The sequence below is a fragment of the Dicentrarchus labrax genome, unplaced genomic scaffold (genome assembly GCF_905237075.1).
Source record: "Dicentrarchus labrax unplaced genomic scaffold, dlabrax2021, whole genome shotgun sequence".
Classification (NCBI taxonomy): Eukaryota; Metazoa; Chordata; class Actinopteri; family Moronidae; genus Dicentrarchus; species Dicentrarchus labrax.
The window spans coordinates 13,609,188-13,634,138 of NW_026136704.1; the positions used below are offsets into that span (position 1 = coordinate 13,609,188).

Below are 24,951 nucleotides of genomic sequence, written 5' to 3' on the forward strand. Positions count from 1 at the left end.
AAGCAAAGTGGGAAGAAGACAGAGGGAAAAGATCATGTGGCTAATGTGACGCAGTCCGTTGTTTACCAAAGAAAAAGCCTCGCCCACTCTCCTCCTCTCTACCTTTCAAATCTCCTCCTTCTCAGTCTCCTGTTTCCCCAACTCTCTTCTCGCTTCCTTTCCTCTAATCTACCCTCTCTTCCTCTACATTTCCTTGCATCTTCTTTCCTCCCAAGCTCATTTCTACCACTGTGCCCTCCTTTCAAGGTTGGCCTGACTTTGGGCGTGTTGAATTTACAGCCCCGTCTCCGCCTGCCTCTCAGTGCCCTCACTGTCAATCTCAGTGAAAAATGGAGGCAGTGGCACATCACTGGCATGATAAATTCCTGCTGAGCAGTGATCCTGTAAACCAAACACCTACAGTAGCCCCTTTGAAGACATCCTTAACATTCCAGTGACTGAGCTGGTGGCTGGTTAAGACTGTGATTCTATTAGCAAGCAAACTGTTTAATTAGCCTCTATAAGCACTCACAAGAACCCAAGAGAGAGGAGTGAGCAGAATGCGAGAGTGCAGAAGCACTTTCATCGCTTAAATGCTAAACGCACAGCTGGGAAGCGGCCGACATAAATGTGACTGAAAAATTTAACTGGAGATTTTTTTTTACTGATGCCGTGAGTATTGGTGGGACTTATTTGCATAAAGCAAATAAAAAAACAGCATTTTCCACGCAATAGGAAATTGACTGGGGCGTCGTGCCAAGCAGGTTATGCAATGAGATGAGAAGAGAGGAGAGAAGGCCAATAGTCAAGGCCAGCGGAGGAGGATGGAAAGGAGTGGAGGATGGAGAAGAGAACAGAGGGGTAAATAAAAGGAAACAAAAGAAGAAAACAAAGCAGAAGGTGAGAAGGAAAAGTTCAAGAGAAAGGAGGCACTTACTGATCTCTGCAACATAAACAATGTCAGATAGTGTTGTTAAAAATATATTATAAAGAACAGAAATCCTATGTACAGTACACAAATATAAAACTCACTTACTACAGTTAGTGTGAGTTAAATCCAACAAAGGGTGGACAATATGGATAAACCCAATCATGTTGTATGTGATTTCATATCACAATATAAATATATATCATTATATATTGTTGGTTTTTAGCTAAACAAACAAATAATAAATAAAAAAATACCAGACAAATTAAAGTATGGACCCCTATATTTAGACGATTGACAAATGTATATTGTCTCACAGTATATATCATAATATTGCCCAAAATTAAATATGGGACAAAAAAGTGATAATGGGATGGAATAGAAAGATGGTGGCACATGCAGGAAGTAGGAGTGGTTTATGGAGTCATCTCTGTCCACCAGCTTTGCACTGAGTGTGCGTCTAAATACAGACTAAAGCCTCCGGTCCTCCATCTCCAGCCTAATCTCCAGCCTGAAAAGATGAAAGGCCTGCATGTTTGTTCCAAAGAGGAAACCCTATCTCTCCATGCCAGAGAAGACCTCTCTGCCTCCATTCTTCCTTTCTTCTCTCTTTTTTCCCCCATCTTACCTCACCTCTCCTCACCTTTTTACCTCTCTTCCTGTCTTCTCCAGGGGCGATATACAGGCCAACTGTCCGGCCTGCACTTCCTTATCTAAGGCTGTGTCAGGCGTCCCACTGGATGAGTAACTGGATGAAGGGGGAAAAGTGTAGGATTGCAACTAACGCTTTTTTCCATTTTGGATTCATCTACAGCTTTTGGGTTTTTTTTTGGTTCTTCATGGATGAATTGGTCTGTTTAATGTCGGCAAATACCGGGAAAAAAAGCCTGTCATAAGTTTCCAGAGCACATGGTGTTAAAATGTCTTGTTTTGTCTGATAAACCATTATTCATTCAAATAGTTGACTATTAGTTATCTGTCGATTGACTAGACAATTTGTTTCAGCTCTAGAAATACATTTTCCTAACATAATTATAATAATAATATAATAATAATTTACATTAAGGTGCAAAGTTACGAAGCTTTTAACTCAACATTAAAAAGATGTTATTATTGAAAATTTGTGTTGTATTGATACACTTAACTCATGATTTGATACAATTCACAATATTAGATGAAGACAGGTTATGACTAAAAAAGTTTTTTTTCATACAAGAATCTACAAAATATATTTTCTTATATCTACTTCATCAAATTATAGCATCCTTTTTTTATTTCTATAGTAGGGTAACATTGAAACTGATGTCTTTATACCTGGATACCACGATTGATATATCTTTACATTTACATGACCAGCATTTCAGCCTTTGTTAGCCTAACCTAAACCAAAATGTCTTTAGTAAACTAATCATAACATTAAACCTGTTTTACACGTTGTTCACTGTTGTCCCAAAATCCCAAACCTGGTATTGTCCCAAAATTCATTTGAATTAGATTGGTACTGGTCTCCAGTATTTGCAAGATGCCTACACTTACAAAAGCAGATTTAAATGGATGCAAATGTTGACACATGCATAAAAAGCTCTGAGAACAGCACTGTGTGTATCATTTGCTACAGAGATTATGTTGACTCCACGCTAATGTTGCTTCTTTATCTGTAAAAAGGTATGAAAAGTCAGTAAGAACTCACTGTGTGGGAGATGTACACACAATTGTACATGGTAGGTACAAAGGAAAATAATCTCTGCAGCTCTGAGCAGGTAGATTGCAACGAATACTGTACTTTAGGAGGACCCGAACAGACCAAAGGTGACTGCAAGTAGACAAAAAAATGTATGCTCAAATTGCACAACATACAACTGCACACATCTTAAAGGAGAGTGCAAGGTCTCAGTGACAAAATGTTGTTTGCAGCTCATTCAATATCTGGCCATTGGTTTTGTTGAAGCCCTTCTTTGCAACCAAGGCCGCCCAGCTCATTACACTGCCTCATATCATGAATGATGAGAGACAAAAGGAAGGTAGATGGAAAAACACAAAAACACACACACCATCCCAGCTTCATCCCTTTTTCAAAAGCATGGCCACTTGACACGCAAACACACGGGGGCATGTAAAAAAACACAACTACACAGACATAAGCATGTGTACACTGATACACAAAGGTGCATGTGACAACAGCAATACACACATGCATTGAAATAAAGGTCCACCATATAAAATCCTGGCAGCAACACAGTAGGACACAGCTCAACTCCTCCCCTGCCCGCTCCACTTTCTTTCTCTTTTTTTTGCCTCTTTCATCTCTCTATTAGCTCTGTCAATTGTTTATCAAAAGCAGCGAGGAGGCGATCGGAGCCGGGCATTTGAAAGCTCGTACTGCGAGATCCATTTTAATATTCATGACGGGTTAATGGTATGTTAGTGGCAACATTAGGACCCAGCGAGGTTGCGTCATGCTCATTCACATTGAAAACAGGCCGCTTCAAATGACTACTAAGCAGTCCTCATTCTGAGAGGTAATTCATATTGTAATTAACTTTTCAATCACAGTTGATTAATTAAGACAGGCCCTAGTCTGTAATTATGCATCTATTTTTGACCTTAATGTGAATTACTGGATATTCAAAGATTTCAGCAGCCATGATTTGAGCCAGTTTAATCTCTACGTGCAAGTTTTTGATCTTAAAAAGCACATTTAAACCTGACAATATGAAACAAGCAGACACATACGACAGTAATCAGTTGCGATCAAAGGTTTACTTGTTTTAGGATAAACTGTGGATGTTCATCAACATCACATCAGGTGACATCATACACTTCTTTTCTTCAAGATAACCATCCTTATTTTACGTCTCTACTAAGAGAAAGAGCCTTGACTGTTCTTCCTCACATTCTGATGCACAATGCAAGCAAGTGCGCTTGATGTTACCATTCCCAACAAAAACCTGAGATTAATAATTCAGTGTGGCTGTGGGATAGCTTTATTTTGTGTCCACTGAGACCAAGTCTTCTTTCATGAAAAATTGAAAAAAAAATGAAAAGGAAAAAAAAAGAAAAAAGGAGGGAGTCGGAAAACTAGGCTGGGTCAAACTGCACCCAGTTGCCACTGTCAAGCCCTGTTGGTATCCTTGTGGTCTCTCGCTCGCTCGCTTTTCGCTCACGCACAAACACACGCACACACACATCCTTCTAACCCTCGCTCCAAGAGTAAACATACCCTCTCAATAACAGTGCGAGGTGAATCCGCTCATGCATCAGAATCGACCATCAAATATTTATCACGGAGCAGCAGTGATTTTGACAGTGTGCTCATGCTTTTGACAGCACTCGCCTGCTGCAATACTTATTGGAGTAAACACGGACAATCCAATATCGTTGTTCTTTTGAACGCTTGTGAAAGAACTCAAAAGAACACAGAGCGTACAATATAATCCATCAAAACTTCAGTGCATATTCTATAGGCTGTCAGACCTGTTGTAAAAAAAAAAAAAAAGGAAAGATGTCATTGTAGACAGTACAATAAGAGCTGATTTAAGAAATGACTGGCAATGACTGGTTTTTCAATATAAAGGAATGACACACACACGGACAATTTACAGCCCATACATGAAGACATGTTTTTTTTTAAGTCAGGCCTTTGCTTTTGCTAAAGACGTAGAGGAGATTGTTTTATCCTCATAATGGACACTTTTTTCAGCCACAGTTGAGATAAACATCATCTCTGAATCTTGTCTACATGATTCATTTCATTTACAGAATGTAATCATATCTGCACGCTGCATATCCGCCTGCTCTCCGTGACATTAGGCAATGTCTTCAACCAGCGGCTCGCAGCGAGTAACTCCAGTAACCTCGAGTAAATAAGTCGCTGGCATGGATCAGAAGACACATCTTCATGCTTGAGCAGACACATTTAAAATGCCACCAAAACACCGTCCTAGATTCTGCCCTCAGTCAAATGACATCAAGTGCTCACTTACAGGTCCCTGAACGCCCCAGTATGAAGCGAAAATCAGCCAGCGGGCAGTACATGGAGCAATCAAGAGATAAGCATCCCATTTAACTTGAGTAAAAATCCAACCCGCAGAATGTTCTGGTGTCTTGCGTTATCATGCTGTGCCACTGGATTCAAACAAGGAGGGTAACTAGGTCAATGATGCTATGTAAACTGTTCCACTTTACCCCTTGCTGGACTCAAAATGGAGTTGGCTGAGGTGGAGTGTGTATAGGAGAGGGAAGCTCAGTGACTCAATGTGACAGTTATCAACATCCTCTGGCTAGTGAGAGGACTGGGCTGTGCAGAGCTGCAGAGCCCCGGTAATGGCAGACTACAACAGTAAACAGGTAAGAAGATGACTCACAGTGAAACAGAACATAGTGTCCAAAGAGCACAGAGTAGAGCAGGGAGGGGGCTCCTTCCATCAAACATTTAATCTCACATTTTTCTCTTTACCAAAGTGGGCACAAAAAGGCTTCTCTATGTGCTATAACTGAAATAGCTAGTGTAAAGTCACAAACGTGGTCATTTTAACATTAACACTGGAATTTTACTTTCACATATTACACATTAGGCTTGATTTTTAACAGGTCGTGTTCCTGGATTTATTTGAGCACTAAAAGCTCTGTCCTGAGGAACCCAGTTACACTCCGTACAAAATAGTGAAGTATTACTTGTCTTACCTGAGCTGAGTGAAACTGTGTCTTTCTCCCATGATACAACAGTGACGTAGGCCTCAACAGAAGCAGGGATAATGCACTTGAAGACAGCTACACTGCCTCTCATAGCCTTCTGGTCGGCCACTCTGACAGTGTAGGGTTCCCGTGAGACTAAACAAAAACAAGAACAAAAAAGCATAAATACATGACGACTCATATGACACCAGTTACATATTGTATACCTCTTTTTCATTTTTGGGGAGAGGGTAGGTTTCCAGATTGGGACCCAGGATCAAGCTCTCATCTAGAAAAACTTGCTGCTGAAGTGTCCTTCAGCAAATTGAATCCCTAACAGCACCAAGGGGCATAGCTATACTCTAGTATCACGACACTACGATTGCATTTTGGTGAACAATTATGTAAACTAGAAAAACAACATATTAAGCAGATCATATCTGTTACACACAAAAATGTAAAGTTAGGGTAAGTGGTTTTCTCTTGTTCTCACTACTACCACTGCCACTAGTGCTACTGCTATTTCCCTCACCACCACCGTTAGTGCAAGTACCCCTGCTACCCCACGCCCTCCTCTGTGGACTCACCTGCTTTGATGTGGACATCCTGACTCCTTATCTTGCCAGAAGGGTTCTCGGCAGTGCAGTAGTACGTGTTGTCGTGGATCAGCTTGCTGAAGCTGGATGGCAGGAAGTTGAAGATCTGGAGGGTTCCATTGGGGTGGACATGGCGGATGCCTGGGACATCGTAGATCTCCTCGCCGGTCGCCAGATACCAGCGCAGCGAGGCAGGCGGCGCACCACCAGCAGGACAGGGCACCGAGGTCCCTGTGGTGCTGGCAAATACTACCTCTTGCAAAGATGCATTGACAAAGTATAAGCTGGAATGTAGATCCTCACTGAAAACTGCAAGAGAGGAAACACAGGATGTTTACTGTTACAACCATATATTGTATTTGCTATTTCATTTTTATTACGGTGCTGCGTTGTTTTTCAGATACATGCATTCATTTATTGGTTGTTCATTGTATATGGATCACTGTAAATAAGGTTTGGAAGTAACACATTGAACGCAATCTGGACCAGAGATCTTAAAACCTTGCTTTTCTTTATATTTAGATTGTTTGGTATGAAAATGTTTATTTAAAATATAAACAATTAGAAAGCACAAATCCTTATTCCTCTAAAGTAATTCACTGTAAGTGATTCTATTTATGGTACATGATCAGTAGTTTCGGATTCATCAATGTATTCTTATCCCTAGGACCTCGGGAACATTAAATTAACATAAACTAGTATCAATTATGAAATAAGGTCAGTTGCCTCGATTATGTTCAAGCTTTAATTCAAGCCAGCATCACAGTGAAGAGAATGACGTTAAATGCCGTTTGTGCAGGAACATTCTCTAGAGGAGAGGAGGGTAATAAATGTCAATGTTGGACCAATTAGCTCCATAGTAATCTACAACTGGTTCCAGAGTGACGAAGCCAGCACACATTTGCAATCTGAGATTCTGTTTTGAGAGAGAGAGAGAGAGAGCGAGAGAGAGAGAGACTCATTTGTATTTTTGTTTTTCAGGCAAAAAAAACTATGTACAGTATTTGTGTGTGTGTATCTTGCTTGCCATCTCAGCCTGGTGACGAGCCCAGAGGCTCTGCACTAAGTGGCTTACAGTGGCACTGGCAGCTGGCTTGGACCCTCCCTGGGGAGAAAACATTTTAGCACTTCATAAATTCCTAACAAGGTTTCAAATTGCAGACGTTTCCATCCTTTTCTCTGCTCCAGCAGCTTTCAACCAGCAATGAGACACTCCAATGACCTGCTCATGCACACACACACACATCCACACCTCATTTGTTGTTTACAAATTAGGAATACGCATTCTAAATTATTAGCACACTAAAGATCAATACTGCAGCATTTCTTTTCTACAAGAATGTGTTGACATATTGGAGATCTAGACATTTGCATCATTTCGGAAACAAATCTGCACTCACTGTGTTACAGAAACTGGTATATGCATTCAGATAATGGGGACTGACTGATGGGAGTTTCCATCCACATGAAAGAGGACAGAGGGGGCCATGTCCAATAACTGATGTCTCACCATATGCATTATTATGTTGTGAAAGCTTTTAATGATGGCTATGAAAACATGTTTTCTTATTGATTATCAGATATATTGGATAAGCAGAGGTCGCCAAACTCCATGTAGTAATATAAATGAAAAGGGAACAGTGTAAGTTATCCTGCTCTAATGCACCTAAACAATATAAGAAGAGTCATAGAGATGCAGAGTCCTGAGGACTCTAATCAGCCAAATAAATGGAAACGGATATCTGTGTTGGAAATTACAGTGGTGGAAAGTACGGAAAGTTATGATACTTTACTTCAGTATTTTCTTTTTATGCCAATTTATATTTCAGCTCGACTACATTTTGAAGGGAAAATGTTGAGCTTTTTACTCCATTGTGAGTTTGACAAGAAAAACAAACCCCACTAGTTAAAATTAGTTCAACCAGCTACAACGTTTAATGTTAGTTACACATAAAGGCATCAGTACTATAATTACAATCCAATAAAATAATATATAAAATCCTATGACCCTTCGAAAGTGGTGATTAGGCCTAATGAATTCAGTACATTTTGGTGAGAATACTTCTGTACTTATAAGTACAGGACTGCAGGACTTTTAACATTACATATTTTTACATTGTGTCATTACTACTTTTACCATTAGTTAAGTAAAAGATCTCAGTGCTTCTTCCACCACTGTTAAGCTAGATGGTGGAAATACAAGCTGTCAGTTTTGGGGCTGACGTTAGCTTAAGCTAGTTAATGCTAGTTGAAAACGTCAGCCGTTAAAATGTCTGCTTTTATGATACATTAAGGCTAAAGGGACAATAAACCTGTTTTCACTTAGTAAGCAGCTTTTAACATACAGTACAATAACACTGCTTATATGAAAACTTGGAAAACAATATTATGCAGCTGTTTTTAGTAGCCTCGTCCAATGTATGCCAGAAAATGAATCGACAGCCTGCAGACACTGTAGTCAACAAATGAACTGCAGTTGAGCTTGTATCAAGGTGTCACGCCTCACTGATAAGGTGAATTTCAATCAATATAAAAATGTTCATGTCCACAAGGAGTGACACTACAGATAATAATCACCATCACATTTTGCTGTTGTAGAGCCAATACTTTTGAGTTGAGAAAATATTACAAAGTAAAAATAATACGGTATTAGTATTTTTAGACAACATATAATATAACATGTCAGTGAACATGTCAGCTGTGATGTGGCCTGTGGGACAGCCTGCAAGTAGCAAAACGTAGCTGGACAGTCTGATGACTGAATCCGTCTATTTGTTTACCTGCCTATATTTGACACTGCTTGTCTCTGTATGTATGCTGATTTAATTTGCAGATGCTAACAATGCACATTCCTGACTCACTGCTGTACAAAACTATGTGTTACTTCCCTCTGTGAATTGTACAAGGTGATGACTAACAATGCACCTCTGAATTTGCACATATTTCTATGTTTGTGCTTGTGTTAGTCTCCCCATATAATACTGCAAACACCTTGCAATGTTTATTAGCAAGTCCAGATGCACTTCTATCTATGTATCTATCTTTTCACTACTTGCCAGTTGCCATGCAAAGAATAATAGCCTCAGTGTTTACAGAACATTTTGATTATGTGAATGAATCTCTGAAAAACTGAATTTAAAAAAAAGAAAATCAAGCCTAACCCTCATGGTAATAAGCAATATTGTTGTGCTTTGACAACCACATATACAGCAGATTATCTGAATCTCACAGAGCATATTGCATATGAAACACACTGGTTCTTTAATGTATTTGACTTATTTTATGACTTAATTTTAGAAAGTATATGGTGTCAGCAGAGGAACTTCTGTATACACTTGTGTACAGTCTCTTACATCAAAAAGTTTTAGCCAATTTGAATCTTTTAAAATGCGGTAGGATAGGGTGCTGGGTTCTCAGTGGGTCTGTGGCACCGGCCAAGATGAAAATAATACATCAAAGTCATATTAAATTCTGATTCATTCTCTTTTTTCCAGCTGGCACAGGGAGTATCAATCTTCTTGGTGCTCTGTTGATAATACAGACTGGAGCCATGAGGGGACTGTTCATGGACAGTGCTCAAGGTTAGTGAGAAGGAGAAGACACTTTGAAATCACTCATGTCTATATATTCAAACACGTAGCCTATACTGATGTCACACTCAGCAGACATTTTCTTTCTGTGTGAAATATAAAATGTCCTTCAATGTGATTATACTGAAGAGTCTTTGTAAATTTGGCTTATGTATTAGTATTGTAAAATCTCAGCAAAATACTGTCTGAGATCCTGCTTTGATGAATGAATGAATTATGCTCATACAAGGATTTTGGGCAATAAGTGACTACAAAAACTCTTTTGCAAAAATAATTTGTCCCAATTTAAAAAACATTAAATAATATTTTCTTCATTTACAAAAATCCAGAGAAAGACACAGCAGGCACACATCAAAGTTTTCGGCAAACATTATTTGGGTACTTCTTTAATTGATACTTTGAACGTTACAGCGCCACAATAGCAAATGGCTGGAGAGAAGTAGATCAAAGAAGTGTGCAGTTGCTTGGAAAGCTTCTATTCTGTGCAAGCATCGGAGAAATTGGATTAGGATTTATGTCATGGCTGTTTTGATATTCGTCTATTTCACATATTAAAAGTACGTGAGAGCAACTCAATTTAGACTGGCTGAGTGATAGCGAGATTGATTTAATTAAAGAAAGAAATGGACTCTGGTAGAAGGGTGCATATCACTGCGCAACTCGTTTTCCTAATTGACTAAGCTCAGGAGCCAGACCACAAATGGTCCAGTGACGCAGGTACATCACCCCCTCAGACCTCACAAAGAGCTCCATGTCATGCCCCAACAAACGGCCTCAGGGCCCAGCCACTTACTACATTGCCCGAGAGGAAATAAGTAATTGGCATAATTTTTCATGAGCTCAACTGTAAAGGTGAAATAAATGACACTGTTCAATAATGCATTATATGCATCTATAATTGACTATGATTTTTTTTTCCAACAGGATATCTTCAGGGAGAAGGGAAGAAGGAAAAAAGCTGTGTCATTTTAATCTTTCTGTTTCAGGGCCGGCAGGAATGTGCCCGAAAACCATACAACCAACCAAAAGCACCAACCTTATTAAAATTTGTCGAGATGACACGTGACTCTGGGTCATGTTGTAACAAGCATTTTTAGATAACAGTTTGACTTGCAAAGCTACATCCAGCAGACTGCTGGTGTTTCACAATTTCTACAGTGATGAGGAGAGTATAAAGTTACTATAGGTATACAGACAATAACTATCACATCCATGTATCATTTCCATAATAAAAATGGCATACATATAACCAGATCAAAGAGGACTATCTCCAAAACAAAAGTGCTGTCAGTGTTACCTGTATTAATAGATTTTTTTATCAACCATTATCACATATTTTCACCTTTTAAACTGATATGGCGAACTTGGGAGCAAACATTGACTTATTTACACATCCAGCAGTTATGGAGCAACATTATCATTCATTTGAAGCCACATTTCTGGGCACCTGACAGATTCAGTTAGTCCAGTATGTGCCTTCGTTTAGCTCTGTTTTGATCTCCACCAACTCCTGAGGCACTTTAGTTGCGAACAGTGTCTAGTATTTTGGTAAGTTAGTGTTTTCTTCTTGTTCTATCCACATAGAATAAGTAAGTGTGGTTTTTTTTCTACTTCTGCTTTTAATCATCGAAGCATTGATGCGCGTGTATGCTACATATTAATACAGTTTCACACACACCTTCTTAACTTATCGTAATTTGTATCAGAAAAAGGCAAAAGTATGTTGTCTGTTTTTTTTTTCCATATTAATATTAAGACAAAAATCTAGTCTAAACTCTATTGAGCTGTTTTTTTAAATTTATTATTTAATATGTGTTTTTGGGAAAGCAGCTGTAGTTGTGTTCACACAGAGTTACTGTACAATATGACAAACAACACCTATGTTTCAGACAAGACTGTGATCCTTCACACAATAGAGCTGATCAGTTGACAGGGTGTAACCAACCATGACAGTGTGCTTTCAGAGCCACCGGGGCGCTTCATTTAAGTAAACGTGCAATCAATGCCAATGGGAGCAAACAGCAGGTAAAGATGAAATTACTAACTGGCTGTTTGCTGAATCACAAGAAGGAAGAAGTTGCAACAAGATAACATTTTTAATCTTGTATTCACAGTTTTACTACGTTTGGGAAGCTGCGACTCGGACACCTGATCAAAGCATGTTCAAGTCATGTAGAGTTACTCTCATCTCATGTACCTGCAGCGTTAAGTGAATGGTCCCAGTTCCACGCAGGAAACTGGTGACAACCTATTAACTCTCACTTCATAGTCACATATTCTGTCTTTCATGCAGCCGCTGGCTTTTTTCATGAACGCTCTCTGACATGGGAAGAAGAGAGAACAGCAGAGAGCAAACAAGAAGAGGCAAAGAGAGAATCAGAGAGACAGTGGGATTGATTCAGCTTCCCATATTTCAGAGGGCACTCGTGTTGCATCTGTTGAGCGAGCAGAGCCATTGTCTGAGTTGTCATCGCCGCCACGGTAGGGGGACTCAGCACCGCATGGCAGCGTGGCACCGGGTGCTTCACAGTGACAATGTGACAGCAGGAACCCTGGGTAATTAAAGCAGCTCTCTGCTCTGTGCCCTCAGGGCAAGCCTGCCTGGGACGTGGAGATCATACCTGGCTCGCTCACATTCAAGACTCACAGTAGCCAGAGCAATTTTCCACCTTAACAAATTCCTATTGTGGATTAATGAATAACAGCATTAGTATGATGTATGCACTGCTCGTGATCAAGCTGTGTCCACAGCTAAAAACAGAACTTTGACCTGTGCATGACCCACATTTAAAATATAGTGTACAGGCATGTTCTTTTTTCATTTAAACTGATTAAAAGAGTTGAAAATCCTATTTTACCAAAGCACATTTAGAAATGAACCTGAAAATAATATATAGCTGCCCTGAGACAGGCAGACAACAACCATTCGGGGGCCAGGCAGTCCAGTGTGAGTAAGCATTACCTCTGATCTGATCTGCCCAGAGGCAATACACCATGCACGGAAGTTAAATGACTGTCTTCCAATTTGCTCTCATGAATATTAAGCAGTGCTGTGACAGTAGAAAGGGTTGGCTGTATGCAAGCTGCTGATCCACACCGACAGATCTGTCCTCTGATGTCTAGGAGGGGCGGGAATCGCTAAAACGAGGCCCCCTACAGCAGATGAGCCTCCTCCTCCCTGGTCTATTTTCATGTCTTAAATGGACCAGAGTGGCTGCCTGTCTCATCAAGGGGAAGCCAGAGACCCTGGACTGTTTCTCACTTTAGTAAAACTGAGCAATAAAGACACTGATGTCTAAATTATGCTGCTGCTGCTGATGATGATGATGAGTGCATGCGAGAGGATCTGATGAGGGATTATACTGTAGCAAACTATAGCAGCTCCCTCTACTGCTGCTGAGGATGAATAAAAAGTTCCACTAGTATAAATCTAATATTGCAATGTGATGTAACCACGCAACACACGAGGAAGTGTGGGGAAACCCATGTCGGTGATAAACTAAATAAAACAAAGATTACATCCAGTGTCGCATACATTGACTGTACGTTTACTATGAGTTTGGTTTCACCGTGTGAACCTAGAAAATGCAACAGCAGCTTTTGCAATTAGAAGGAACTTATTACAGTTATTTAAAATTTCAACACCTGCAATCTTACCTATTAATTAAAATAATTTTCTAATTTTACCAAGAACTGAGGAGAGCGGCACTGAGGTATTGCCTCCCCTCAACCTAATTAACAAGAATAACTAAGTATTTATAGAAGGCTAATGCTAATCCTTTTGACAAACAGTACTAGGCGAGTATATTTATAAATATTTTTTATGGTTGATTTATTCTTGTGAGGTGCATCATTGGTGGTTTGCCACATAAAGTGCCACACACACACACATTGACAGACAAGCAGTAGCTTTTGAATGCAGTGTGTGTATGGTGGAGATCACAACAACCATAAAGATGACTGTTTTGGTATCTACATCACAATTAAATTTGTTTTTGTAAAGTCACAATAAATCACCAATCTAATTATGATATTAGTGTGGAATCCAAATCTGACCATTTAAATATCAATCATTTTGATTATTTTAATTTTTTTGTTTTTTTCCACTAAATTTGACAGTGTTAAACAAATAAGCTTGTTCCAGCACTTAACTGAAGCTATACATCATGTTTACATCCATTAAAAAATGTTGTGACCTTTTTATAGTCTAAGATAAGAAGGTTTGACAATGACAGTATCAACTATTCTTTGCAGCACAGTGTGACGAAACAATACACCCTTTGGTGAGTCTGCAGGGGCTGAAAAGGTTAAGGAAAACATTATTGGAATAATTGAGAAAATTGAAGGTTAAGAGTTAACAGAAATGTATTGTATAGCCAATGATTCCACAAACAGAAAATACACAATAATACAGAATAAATGGGATACCGCTGAACACATGATGAACACAAATGTCATCAGATGTTTAAATAACAATATCCAGGTTAACAACAGGCCCACTAATGCTCATTTATGCAGCAAAAACCACATTTCAGCAAATATGTCTGCTACCTGTTAATGAGTTATCCAGTTCTAAAACCATTGTCATGGCTATAATTCAAGTTTTGCTGTTTCCAGCCAGTCATTAATCCAATAGTATGGTATTATCACATATGCTGTATTTTGGATGAGTTCAGCAGGTGCATGGGCGCTGATGCAGTTTGCCAGTCAGCAGTAGACATCAGAAACTTCCCTGCTTTAAGATTCTCTTTGTAATTTACTATTATACTTAAACATGTCTGATTGAGACTTGAGTGGATATAATCGAATCACACCCAAACTAATCCAATGCTCAGCATACACAGTCTCTCTTGATAACACGATTAAGCAGCAGCGTTCTCCCGGTACAGATGCCTGTTGGCAGAGGCCTTACCTCCGTTAAACAAGTAGACATGGCACATACTGGACAACCAACCTTATTATGTCACCAAACATTAAGGTTAAGGGCCTGCAAATGAGTTGCTGTTGATGGTGTCTTAACATGACCGCTGTCCACCTGCATGCCAGCTAAGGTAACGCAATGTCCACAGAGGTTTCAGTGCTGAAGACAGTGATCTGACAGTGACAGCCTTTGGCCCTTGTGTTATCTGTTAGCTAGCACTTGAGTTGTCTGTTTGCTAGCCATTGCACACACCTTTGTGAAATGATGGCAAAAAGAACTTCATATTTTGAATTATTAGGTGGTGGCTCATCTCAATTGGTCACCATGTGCTGAATTTCATCCTTCTGCAGTCCACATGACATGACACAATGGCAAAATCAGCTAACCAAATCAATAAATGCATTTGTAGTAGTAGTGAAATAAATACTAGTACTGACAACAGAAATACTTATTACTTATAAGTTGTGGTAGCTATTAACTCTGACAGAAAGGTAATGGCTGCCAGGATTATCTCCAGTGGCAATGTTTTTTGGACTATCAGGACTTTGACACCAGAGCTTGGGGTTTGCATGCTGAGTGGTTAAGCTTCAGCAACAAGAGCATTTTGGTAAAGGCAAGGGAATGGTGGTTTTGGTTAAATGTTTATGTAAATATGTCTCAATCAAGATCTGTGAGTTTCTATGAACACCGTCAAGCAGATTTTGTACCACTCGAGGTGATATTGTAGGTGAAATGTGAACATTTGCAGATACATTCAATATCAACACTTTGAAACTTGTCAGATATGGTCATTCAAAAGGTATTGCAGCTTGCCCTTTGGTTTGTTATATGTATTGCATAATTATCATTTAATTTTATTGTGTCCCATTTTTCTTTTTGTATCGGTTTAGTATTCCTTTAATTACACCTGATTGTTGTTTTTTCTGTTCTACCTTTTTTTACAGCACTTTTGAACTTTGTTTTGAAAAATGCTGTACAAATATGCTACACTCGCTACTAATATTGTACAGGTAATAATGTCATTATAAGGCCATGGTGGCCCTTTGAAGATATACCTCTGTCCCTGTTTTGTCCAGGAGACGTCTGTGACCAGCAGCTGGTGGAGTGTGTTAATGTTGATGTCACAGCAGCTGGCTGCTCTCATCCTGTTAGCTCTGCCTGCCATTATCAGCCCCCCACCACCCTCCTCCTCCTCCTCCTCCTCCTCCTCATCCTCCTCCTTTAAAGCTGCTGCTACTGCTGCTGCGTGCCATGCTCATTTTAATACTCCAGACTCATTTGACCGTCTTTATGGACTTATCATATTAAACATTTATCGCAGCCATTTCCCTAAACCAAGCATGTTTATTCAACACTTAGGGGACCACAGCACGGCTCCTTTCAGCACCCCCTCCGCTCCCACCCCCACCCCCAATACACACACACACACACACACACACACACACACACACACACACACATCCTTATTTTCTCCTTTTCCTCGTTTCTCTCCACCTCTCCTCCTCTCTCCCTCAGCCCCCCGGCTTGTTTTATTACAACCCTCCTTCTGTATGTGCCACTGCCTGAATAAAAAAAGAGAGGTATTTTTGTACAATTTCTTCCCCCTCCCATCCTCTCTTCTTCTCTCCTCTCCGGTCATCCTTTCCTCCAGTGGCTGGGACACCGGGGGACTCGTGGCGTGTGAAGCCAGGCAGCCAAGCAGACACAAATGTATTCTGAGCATTTAGTACTTTGGATGAATCGAGTTTTAATTTAATCATCTGATCAAACACTAATTAGCATAATCACTTGTGGGGATGGATGGTCTAGATAGAGAGACACAGAGCAACACATAATAGACCTCATCCTGGCAACAGTCTATGGGGACACTTAGCAACATGTAAACAGCCACATGCTTCTAGGGACCCATGCAGGGCTCTGTCCAAATTACCTCCCTTTGTACGAACAATACATCCAATTCTGTATTTCCTTCAACAGCCAAGCCACTGCAAAATGATCTATTCACTGCTAGACTACCCTACAATCAAATCCACTGCTGCCAGGCTCCTTGCCCTCTTATTTGATCTTGGACAAGATGGCTTACTGCAGCATCACACCGTGGTCTGAGCAGAGGAGGTCTGGGAATTCTAGGAATACCACAAAGTGCTAAGATTATTGACAATGCACTCAGTCTCACACCAGGCCGGGGGATCGATGAGTGGCTAGAAGGACATAAATCAGACTCCTGTGGCTCCACTCCATGTCACACCCTAACCCACCCACCTAGCTCCCCAATTAAATGCACACTGACACACACACACACACACACACACACACACACACACACAGGGAAGTACACACACACACACACACACACACACACACACACACAATAAACACACACTCTGTAAACCCCTCTCCCTCCCCACATATATAGGTACTTGTACATAAACACATGCAAATACACAATAATGCACCCACTTTACAAATCTCACACACACACTCACACACCCTTACCTCAACTCCAACAAGATGACAGCGCTTTAAAAATGGCTGGCTAAAAATAACCGCCACTAACTTGGTCTTAAATCTTAGCATCTGTGCCAGGTATAAAAATAAAGAGCAGTGTCAAGAAACCAAGCTGGACCAATTTGTCTTTCTGTCACTCTGTCTATCCAGCATCGCCTCCTCCGTTATCCCGTAGCCTACTTTAATATTCGGACTGTGGAGCATCAGAAACATGGGCGGGCTTGATTGCGAAATGCATTCTCGAATAATCTGATTGAGTTGTGGATGCAAAATATATGGTTGGAAAACTGCAGAGAGGTCAAAGAGACATTTTTTTTGCTTTTTAAAGGTCAGCATATTTAAGAGAAGACCATGTAATATGAGAGGAGAAAACAAAGTTCAAAGGCAGCAAGAAAGAGTAAGAGACACAATATATCAGGCACATGCATCATGCCCAGGCCAGAGTCACTGGGATCAATTCAGCCCTGGGCCTCAGAGTGTGTCGAGTTCAAAGCCGGGCCCCTGGTATGTGGAGGACTGGATTAAGAGGCAGTATTTATGAGGTGCAGCGTGAATGTTTGTCTTGGTGGGTGATGGATAGCAAACTCATCACACCTCCGCCACCTGTCTCCTACAATGAACAAAAGCTCCGGAGGGGAGCTGCAAGAACTATGGGCCTAGTGCGCAGTGTATAACACACACACACACACACACACACACACACACACACACACACACACACACACACACACACACACACACAGCAGAGGGTACACTGAATGGACGACAGGCTCCTGTGTGCTTGTCAAAACTCTATTCTCCATCCAGAAGATTACATTTAAAACAATTTTAATCACAGGGTAAGATACAACTAAACAGATGTCTCTGAGATACTGTATATCAGTGCAGAGATGTACAACTTTGTGTCTTTACAGCCCTGTCTCCTAGAAATTACATTTATATAGTACTGATTTGTAATGTAATGATTTTGTTCAGGGGCATGTGTTTCTTCCAATGACTGATGTGCTATATTTATGTACAGCTTATGATTGTAGGAAGGTGATCGGGGTGGATGGTGGACTTGCAGAGACCAGAGTATTCAACATGAGTCCTGCATGTGGTTAGGTTTAAATAACAAAAGGATAACGCCCTATCGTGTCCTTAAAGTCACTGTTGATATAATATATTTAACCACGATCCTTTTCCAACCCTAACCAGCACTGTGGATCGTAACCACGATTCACTTTCTGTAAGTGGATACTGTGGGAAAACATGAGAATCGTGTTGATAAAAAACTTAATCTGAGCGGCATATGTTCCTCAAAAAACGTATCTCCTCTTGCAAATTAGTAGTTTTTAAACATAATTTCTAGGAGACAGGGTTAGTATGAAGCAAACAGGACAGGAAGAGAACCTGACAAGTATGAAATGCAGACTACTTTACATGTGAAGTGATTAAATCACAGACGCTCATGTAGCATAAGCATGTATTGATAATATGATGAATAAAATAACACATACCATGACAGAGGACTGTATCCATATCGCCAACCCCTGATTCAGCATAACATAATCAACCTTTGAAACTGTTAACTCAGAGTTTGAGCTGTTTGGAATATAAATTGTGTTTTTCAATCTAATGATACTGAAGCTTCTCAATACAGACCTTATTTGGTTGGCCACAAACTTGACATTGTTACAGCTGGAACGAAACAAGATGTACTACACACCACGACTTAATGTTGGTGTAATAGATCAAGCAAGCCTCGCATGCCGAGTTTGTCACGAGCACCACTTTTGGGTCAAGGAAAGAGTAGAGGGCCTGTTATGCAGAAAGTTGTAGGTCAAGATTTCTCATGTTGTAGGTAGGCGTTTTCTAAACTTCTATGCTGCTTAAATGTTTGAAAAAGAAAGAGGCACTTCAGCAGGGAAAAGTGCCTCTTTCTTGACTTAGTCTGTTTTAAACTGTCAAATAAACCTTTTAAACCAGTTCCTCCACTACTGTACCTGTGCAGTGCAGCACAGTAATATAACATGTCACTTTGACAGGTGCTGAGTGAATTAAAAACATCCTCTCTACTGAGAACCCTGTCTGAGAGGGAAACCCCCGCCAGATGTACTACAACCTCACTTTGCACGCATGATCAAACACCTACATCTGGGTGCTGAGGGCTTTTCTGCTCTTCCCTGCAGATGCTAAATGATATCGTTAACATTTTAATGCAAGAGACATTTACACGCGGGCTTGCGCAATTACACCTCTGATTCAGTGGAATCCAGACAGACACAGTGTGATCGGTAATTAGATTTTACATTGGGTGAAACGCAGCACACACACACACTCGCACCAGTCGCCAAAGCTTGCTCCTAATTAGAGAGCGAGACAGGCTCGAGGAGGTAGGGTACAGTAGAGTAGCCCTCATTATACAGCTAGGATGTATGAACTAGGGGATATCTATTATGATCACACATCAGGGTATCCATTACCCAATATTAGCGGCCCTTTCAACTGGAATCACACACAGAGTTCAGAATGTAACCCAACAAACCCTCTTATAACTCGCACAAGTGAGCAAGAGTTAAGTGGGTTTGTAAACTTAATTTAGTCCATTAGATATTCATATCAGAGTAAGACTGCACAAGATGATCTATCACTTCACTGTATGCTACGTGTTTTCATAGGGTAATTTAATTTCACGAGCTGTGATACTGCTTCTACAACCGAACCCTAATTGGTAATTAGTAAACAGACTAATGGCTGTGAGTGCAGCGTACGGCTGGTCAGGTTTCACTCTGGGGGCCTGTGAACGGCCACCATGGCCGCCAGGAGGCTGCTGATCTTTGGACATCTTTACACAGACTTAAGTATCACCTCCCAGCTCCAACAAATGGGGCTCTCATCAGTGCACTGCCCTCATCGCCCTCATGTAGATTTATTGCCATGCAAAAACCCGGTTCCCCCATTCTACTCGCAGCCAAGTTCAATCTATCTATCCAGCCAGGGTCCCCGTAGCATTTTCATCCAGTGTTTCAGGTTGCTAATAATGTGGGGTCATGTAAAATTGGCAGGCTAACTGATGTTGGCAGCTATTTACTGTACTGTAAGCTACAGTGGGCTAGATGCTTTGGAAGAAGAGCTTCCTTATTTCAAAGTAGATATGCATTGAGCCCGAGAAATGTCACAGCTAATTGAGATCAGAATTTGATTGTGTGATCCCCTGACCTCTGCGTAAAATGTTAATTTATTGAACACGTACAAGATAAGTCCTTTTTAAGTTGCGAGCATCAGGTTAAGCCGTGTGTATGCCTACAAATCATCGCAGTCTTCGTGGGGACTGAGTGAGAAGCCTTGTCTCGTTATATCTTTGCAATGAGAATTTGAATAGGCCAGTTTAACTTGCTGTGGTTTTGCCTAGAGGCAGCTTTCAGGGAGAGATATTTAATATGTTTCCTCTCCTGTACTGATGACTGAATTTATAGATTCTACTTTAATAGGCACAGGAAATAGCAAATGTGTAGGGTACAAGAAATAAATGTGCCTGTTGGCTGTCAGATGTAACATTACTTTTTTTTTTTTCTTAAATATCTAGAATATGCCAGAAGAGCAATCTAAGGACTGTGGTACTTTTTGCTTCTCTGTTATATAAACTTGTAATGATTTCCATGATGAAATCTGGTAAAATTTGTGAACATTGTGCAGACATGTATTTATTTCCCTTTTTTTTAAGCTGCTTGGTTGCCATTTGGCCCCTTATCACCTACGGGCACACTGATGTAACAGGATGTGATTAGCTCCTAATCAAGTACTTCTGGGTCAACTCAGCTTGCGACATGAGCCAAACTCACTATTCCATGTCATGAAGCATTCACTATATAGTCCACTATTTTCTGTGTCTGCCATTTTGTAGTGTTGTCCGATTTGTCTGCTATTATTCCTACAGACATACTGGACAAAAACGCTCCCACCATGCAATGCAGAAAGTAGTAAACAAGCACCAGACACAGTAACCAACAACCACTGTGGATTCCGAATAATCTGAACAGAGGCTGGTATTGTTTTGTTTGCCAACAGACAACAACACACCATATAGTTTTCTACCCCATATAGTGAAGAGTGAATGGGTGAACGTTTTCGGGCACAGCCCCTGACACCCATTAAGGAGGTTACCATAGAGACAGGCCAGTGAGCATGTGATAGGCCTAACTCTGAAACAGCAAGAATTGTCTGGAATCCAATCGCTGTGCTTGCTTGTATCTACAAGGTCATTCATTCATTCTGACAACGCCTGCTCAGCCGATGAACACCTCATTTTCATGATAATCAACAAAACATCCAACCGCAGAGGACAAAGTCAGATGGCTGGGTTCCTGTACAGTGATGGACAAATCAAATAAAATGACAACGCAAACAGCGAGTGATAAAAGCTCCACGATGGCAGTGCAAATGACGAACACAAAAAGTGTAATGTCTGCACTCAGCGCCGTCTACTGCTTAATCCCTATCAGTTGTTTGCCACAGGCCTCCTCAATAATCCCTTATGCAATAAACGGACACAATCTTGCATGGCAGTTGATCTAATGTCAGAGTCAGATGATTATGATTAATGAGGATTCCTTATTGTTCCTTTATGAGTTTCAGCACAAGCTGGGCTGAGGGAGATACAATTTTATATGGAGTCGATGTCAATAAACGGTACCGACTGAGGGTGGCTTCAGCCACTGAAAAAGGGACGACACAGAAACAAAATCCATTTCGAAGCCTTATTTTATTACCCCTGCCAGAAAGGAAAATCCATTTTGGGGGACACACCATATCATATCACAGCCCCTCGATGTGGTTAAACGTATTCATACCTGTAAATTCCCATTTGCCAAATTTTTGCTTTGTGAATTCAGCTTTTCTTGACCCTTTGATACAAATGTAGCCAACCGGAGGCTCGTTTTTGTCTCAATAGTGAACAATCCCCATCTTGTCGCCCTGCTGTGTTTTCTTACAGACATGTTTCCATTTTCTTTCCTTCTCCCTCTCCTTCTTCGACTCTCCCTTTTTCTTCCCCTGTTTTCGTACACACCCAGTCAGCCATAATCCCTCCCTGTAGAAGGGACTCTGGCCAATAAGTGAATGCAATAAACAGTATCAATTTTCTGCTATTGATTATGGATACACTATATGAGCACACAAATATGCGTGCATGGTGTCAGCCACATGCATGTGTGCACTGGTACACATGCACTCACGCAAATACACATGTGTACAAGAAAACAACACAGACAAGACGCACAACCAAATATGGGTGTTTGAATACAGTATTTGAATGGAGAATGAGACTTTCGGCTATTTGAATGGAAAATTTATTTCACATTTTTATGTTTGTGAACTGCTTTTGCATTTCCTGGAAAACTGTGACCTCGGTGAAATGTGTCTCATCAAAAACATTACACTTTTCTTTATCTTTAACATAAACAATTTAGTTTAATGGTGCTAATTTTCTCTCTGCAAACTTGACAGGTAAATAATATAAAGCTGTATTCAAATTTGTGCCAAAATTGGATGTAGAGCCATAAATACAATTGAATATTTTACATCAAATATGATCAAAATGAAAATATATATGAGTGATTCTTAAATATGTAATAAAATTATCATTTTACTGCATTATAGTAATTTAGGCCACTTTGAACTTGGAAATTATGCTCACTGTGGGGGAGGGGGAAGGGGTTAAACCAAATGTCCATTATATCAAATACGTCACTTATTACTAAGGGCCACAGTGGAGCATGGTTGTGACAGAATAAGTATCATTAGGGATCACATAAAAACAGAAACAAATTACTTTAATTGGATGTAAATTAAAAAAACAATTAAAACTTGCACCTTTAAAATCACATCCAACCTAAAACAATCAACCCAATAAATGAAATAGAGGTCCATCATTTATCCGTTTTATTTCACCCGGCTCAGGATGTATATCTGAAGGCCAGAGATGTGTCTAATGGTTTGTACGAGAGCTTGAAGGATTTAAAACGCAATTCATGCCTCGCCCGTCTCTCTCCCTCTATCAAGGGTGTCAGCCTTTTGACAACCATATAAAATCCATTTCATGTGGGTCACAGGTGACCTCCATCCTCCCTCTCCAGTCACTTAGCTGTCTACCAGTGATTTGCCTTCTACAGTAGGTAATGAGCACTAATAAAAAAAAAAAAAGAGAGAGAGTCGGTGAAACTTACCATTCAAGATGCTCTGGAAAAAGATTAAAGCCAATATCCACATGCCCTGCTCCGTTCAATCCCCCCCAAGCTATGCTTTCTCTTCTTCCTCCGACCGGTGCCTCCCTGGGTCTCTCTTCTGTGCGCTTGGGGTAAGGTTAAACATTTGCCACTGTCTTGAAGCGAACCGTTCCAAGTCTCTACTTTTAATATCTCCTTCCTACTTTTTCGTTACACACTTGATTTCTTTTTTCTCTGAGCCCTCTCTTTGCGCTTGGAACATAAATGAGCCTCTGTGATTGTCTTGGGGAGAGCTGTGCTCAGACTCTCCTCCTCTGCTCCGCGTCTTGCTGCTTTCTCCCTGTTATTCAAAAGGATGCTGAAGGGGTGAAGCCCAGGTGTGTGTGATGCTGAGTCAGAGCCGGGTACGAGCGGATCCTGAAACAAAAATGAATGCAAAAAAAAAAAAAAGAAACTGGCCAAACTAAATCTTTAAAAACAAAATGTCAGAAGCTCCGATTTTCTAAATAAAAGGCTGACTGACGGATCATCCTTGGGGGCAAAAAAATAAAGATTTTAGAAAATTAAAATAACTAAAAGAGGAAAGAAGCAAACATGGGGGAGAGGGTGGTAGAATAAGAATGAAAAGCAGGTTTTTTTCTGAGACTCCAAAGTCAGATCATCTTCATCGCCTCTGTGCGTCCAGCAAGAGGCGAGTAAGCGCATCTTCCCCGCTGCCGCTCTCTAATCGCACCACACTGACTCTCTGAGCATTACACAGAATAACCCTCTCCCTGCCCCTGCAGACGCTTTAATTCCTCATTGCCTTAAAGGAGCAGAGGCGGCTGCCGGTCGGTCCTGAGGGCAAGGTAGTACTACTGGAAGTGAGAATGTGAGAGCACACAGCGAGTGGGGCATTTGCATTAAGGAAATGAGCTGCACCTGACGCACCGAGGCACCTAGGATAACATTTTTACGCACGGAGATGTACCGGCTCAAACAGAAAGCGCTGTCTGCCGGTGTGCAGGTGCACTCAGTATACAGCGTTGTATACCAGATCTGGCTTGAATGAAGCCAATAGGGTATTGCTCTTGTGGAAAAAAACAGAAGAGTTCCCTGTGGGAATGGGACTATATACAAGGACATCCAATGACGCGTTTTTTCTGTGTTCATTTAAGTGCATGAATAAGGATTTTTTTTTGTAAGTGTTTAATTGAACCGCACTTTTACCTTGATTGAGATGGTTTAACCATTGTGTGGAAATAAAATGGAGAGAAAATGCAACATTTTGTCAGTGGTTTCAGAAAATACAGGGTTAAACTAAAGCATCCCCCACCCTAAAGGCGCTCGGCACACACATACACACTCCATACCGCCTCCCTCAACCCCATAATCCACCCACCACCACCACTCCATTTTAATGCCTGCCTTCAAGTCAAGGGTGTAGCTGTAGTAGGCAGTGGAAGCCTGTGGGCCTGTCCACAGAGCCGGGTTACACTGAACGTGATATAACCAGCAGGGCAGTCTGCATCTCATTCTCTATTCCACATGACAGAATATACTGAAATCC

The 24,951-nt window shown here is 40.7% G+C and overlaps 1 protein-coding gene across 1 annotated transcript in view; it reads right to left on the minus strand.

Moving 5' to 3' along the window:
* dscamb (Down syndrome cell adhesion molecule b) overlaps positions 1-24,433 on the minus strand; it is a 116,009-nt gene extending 91,576 nt beyond the window's left edge. The window contains 3 exon segments of the mRNA XM_051399189.1: positions 5,591-5,737; positions 6,169-6,486; positions 23,403-24,433. Of these exon segments, the coding sequence (XP_051255149.1) occupies positions 5,591-5,737; positions 6,169-6,486; positions 23,403-23,445 (508 nt within the window). The 5' untranslated portion in view covers positions 23,446-24,433.
* Between the last annotated feature and the right edge of the window lie 518 nt (positions 24,434-24,951).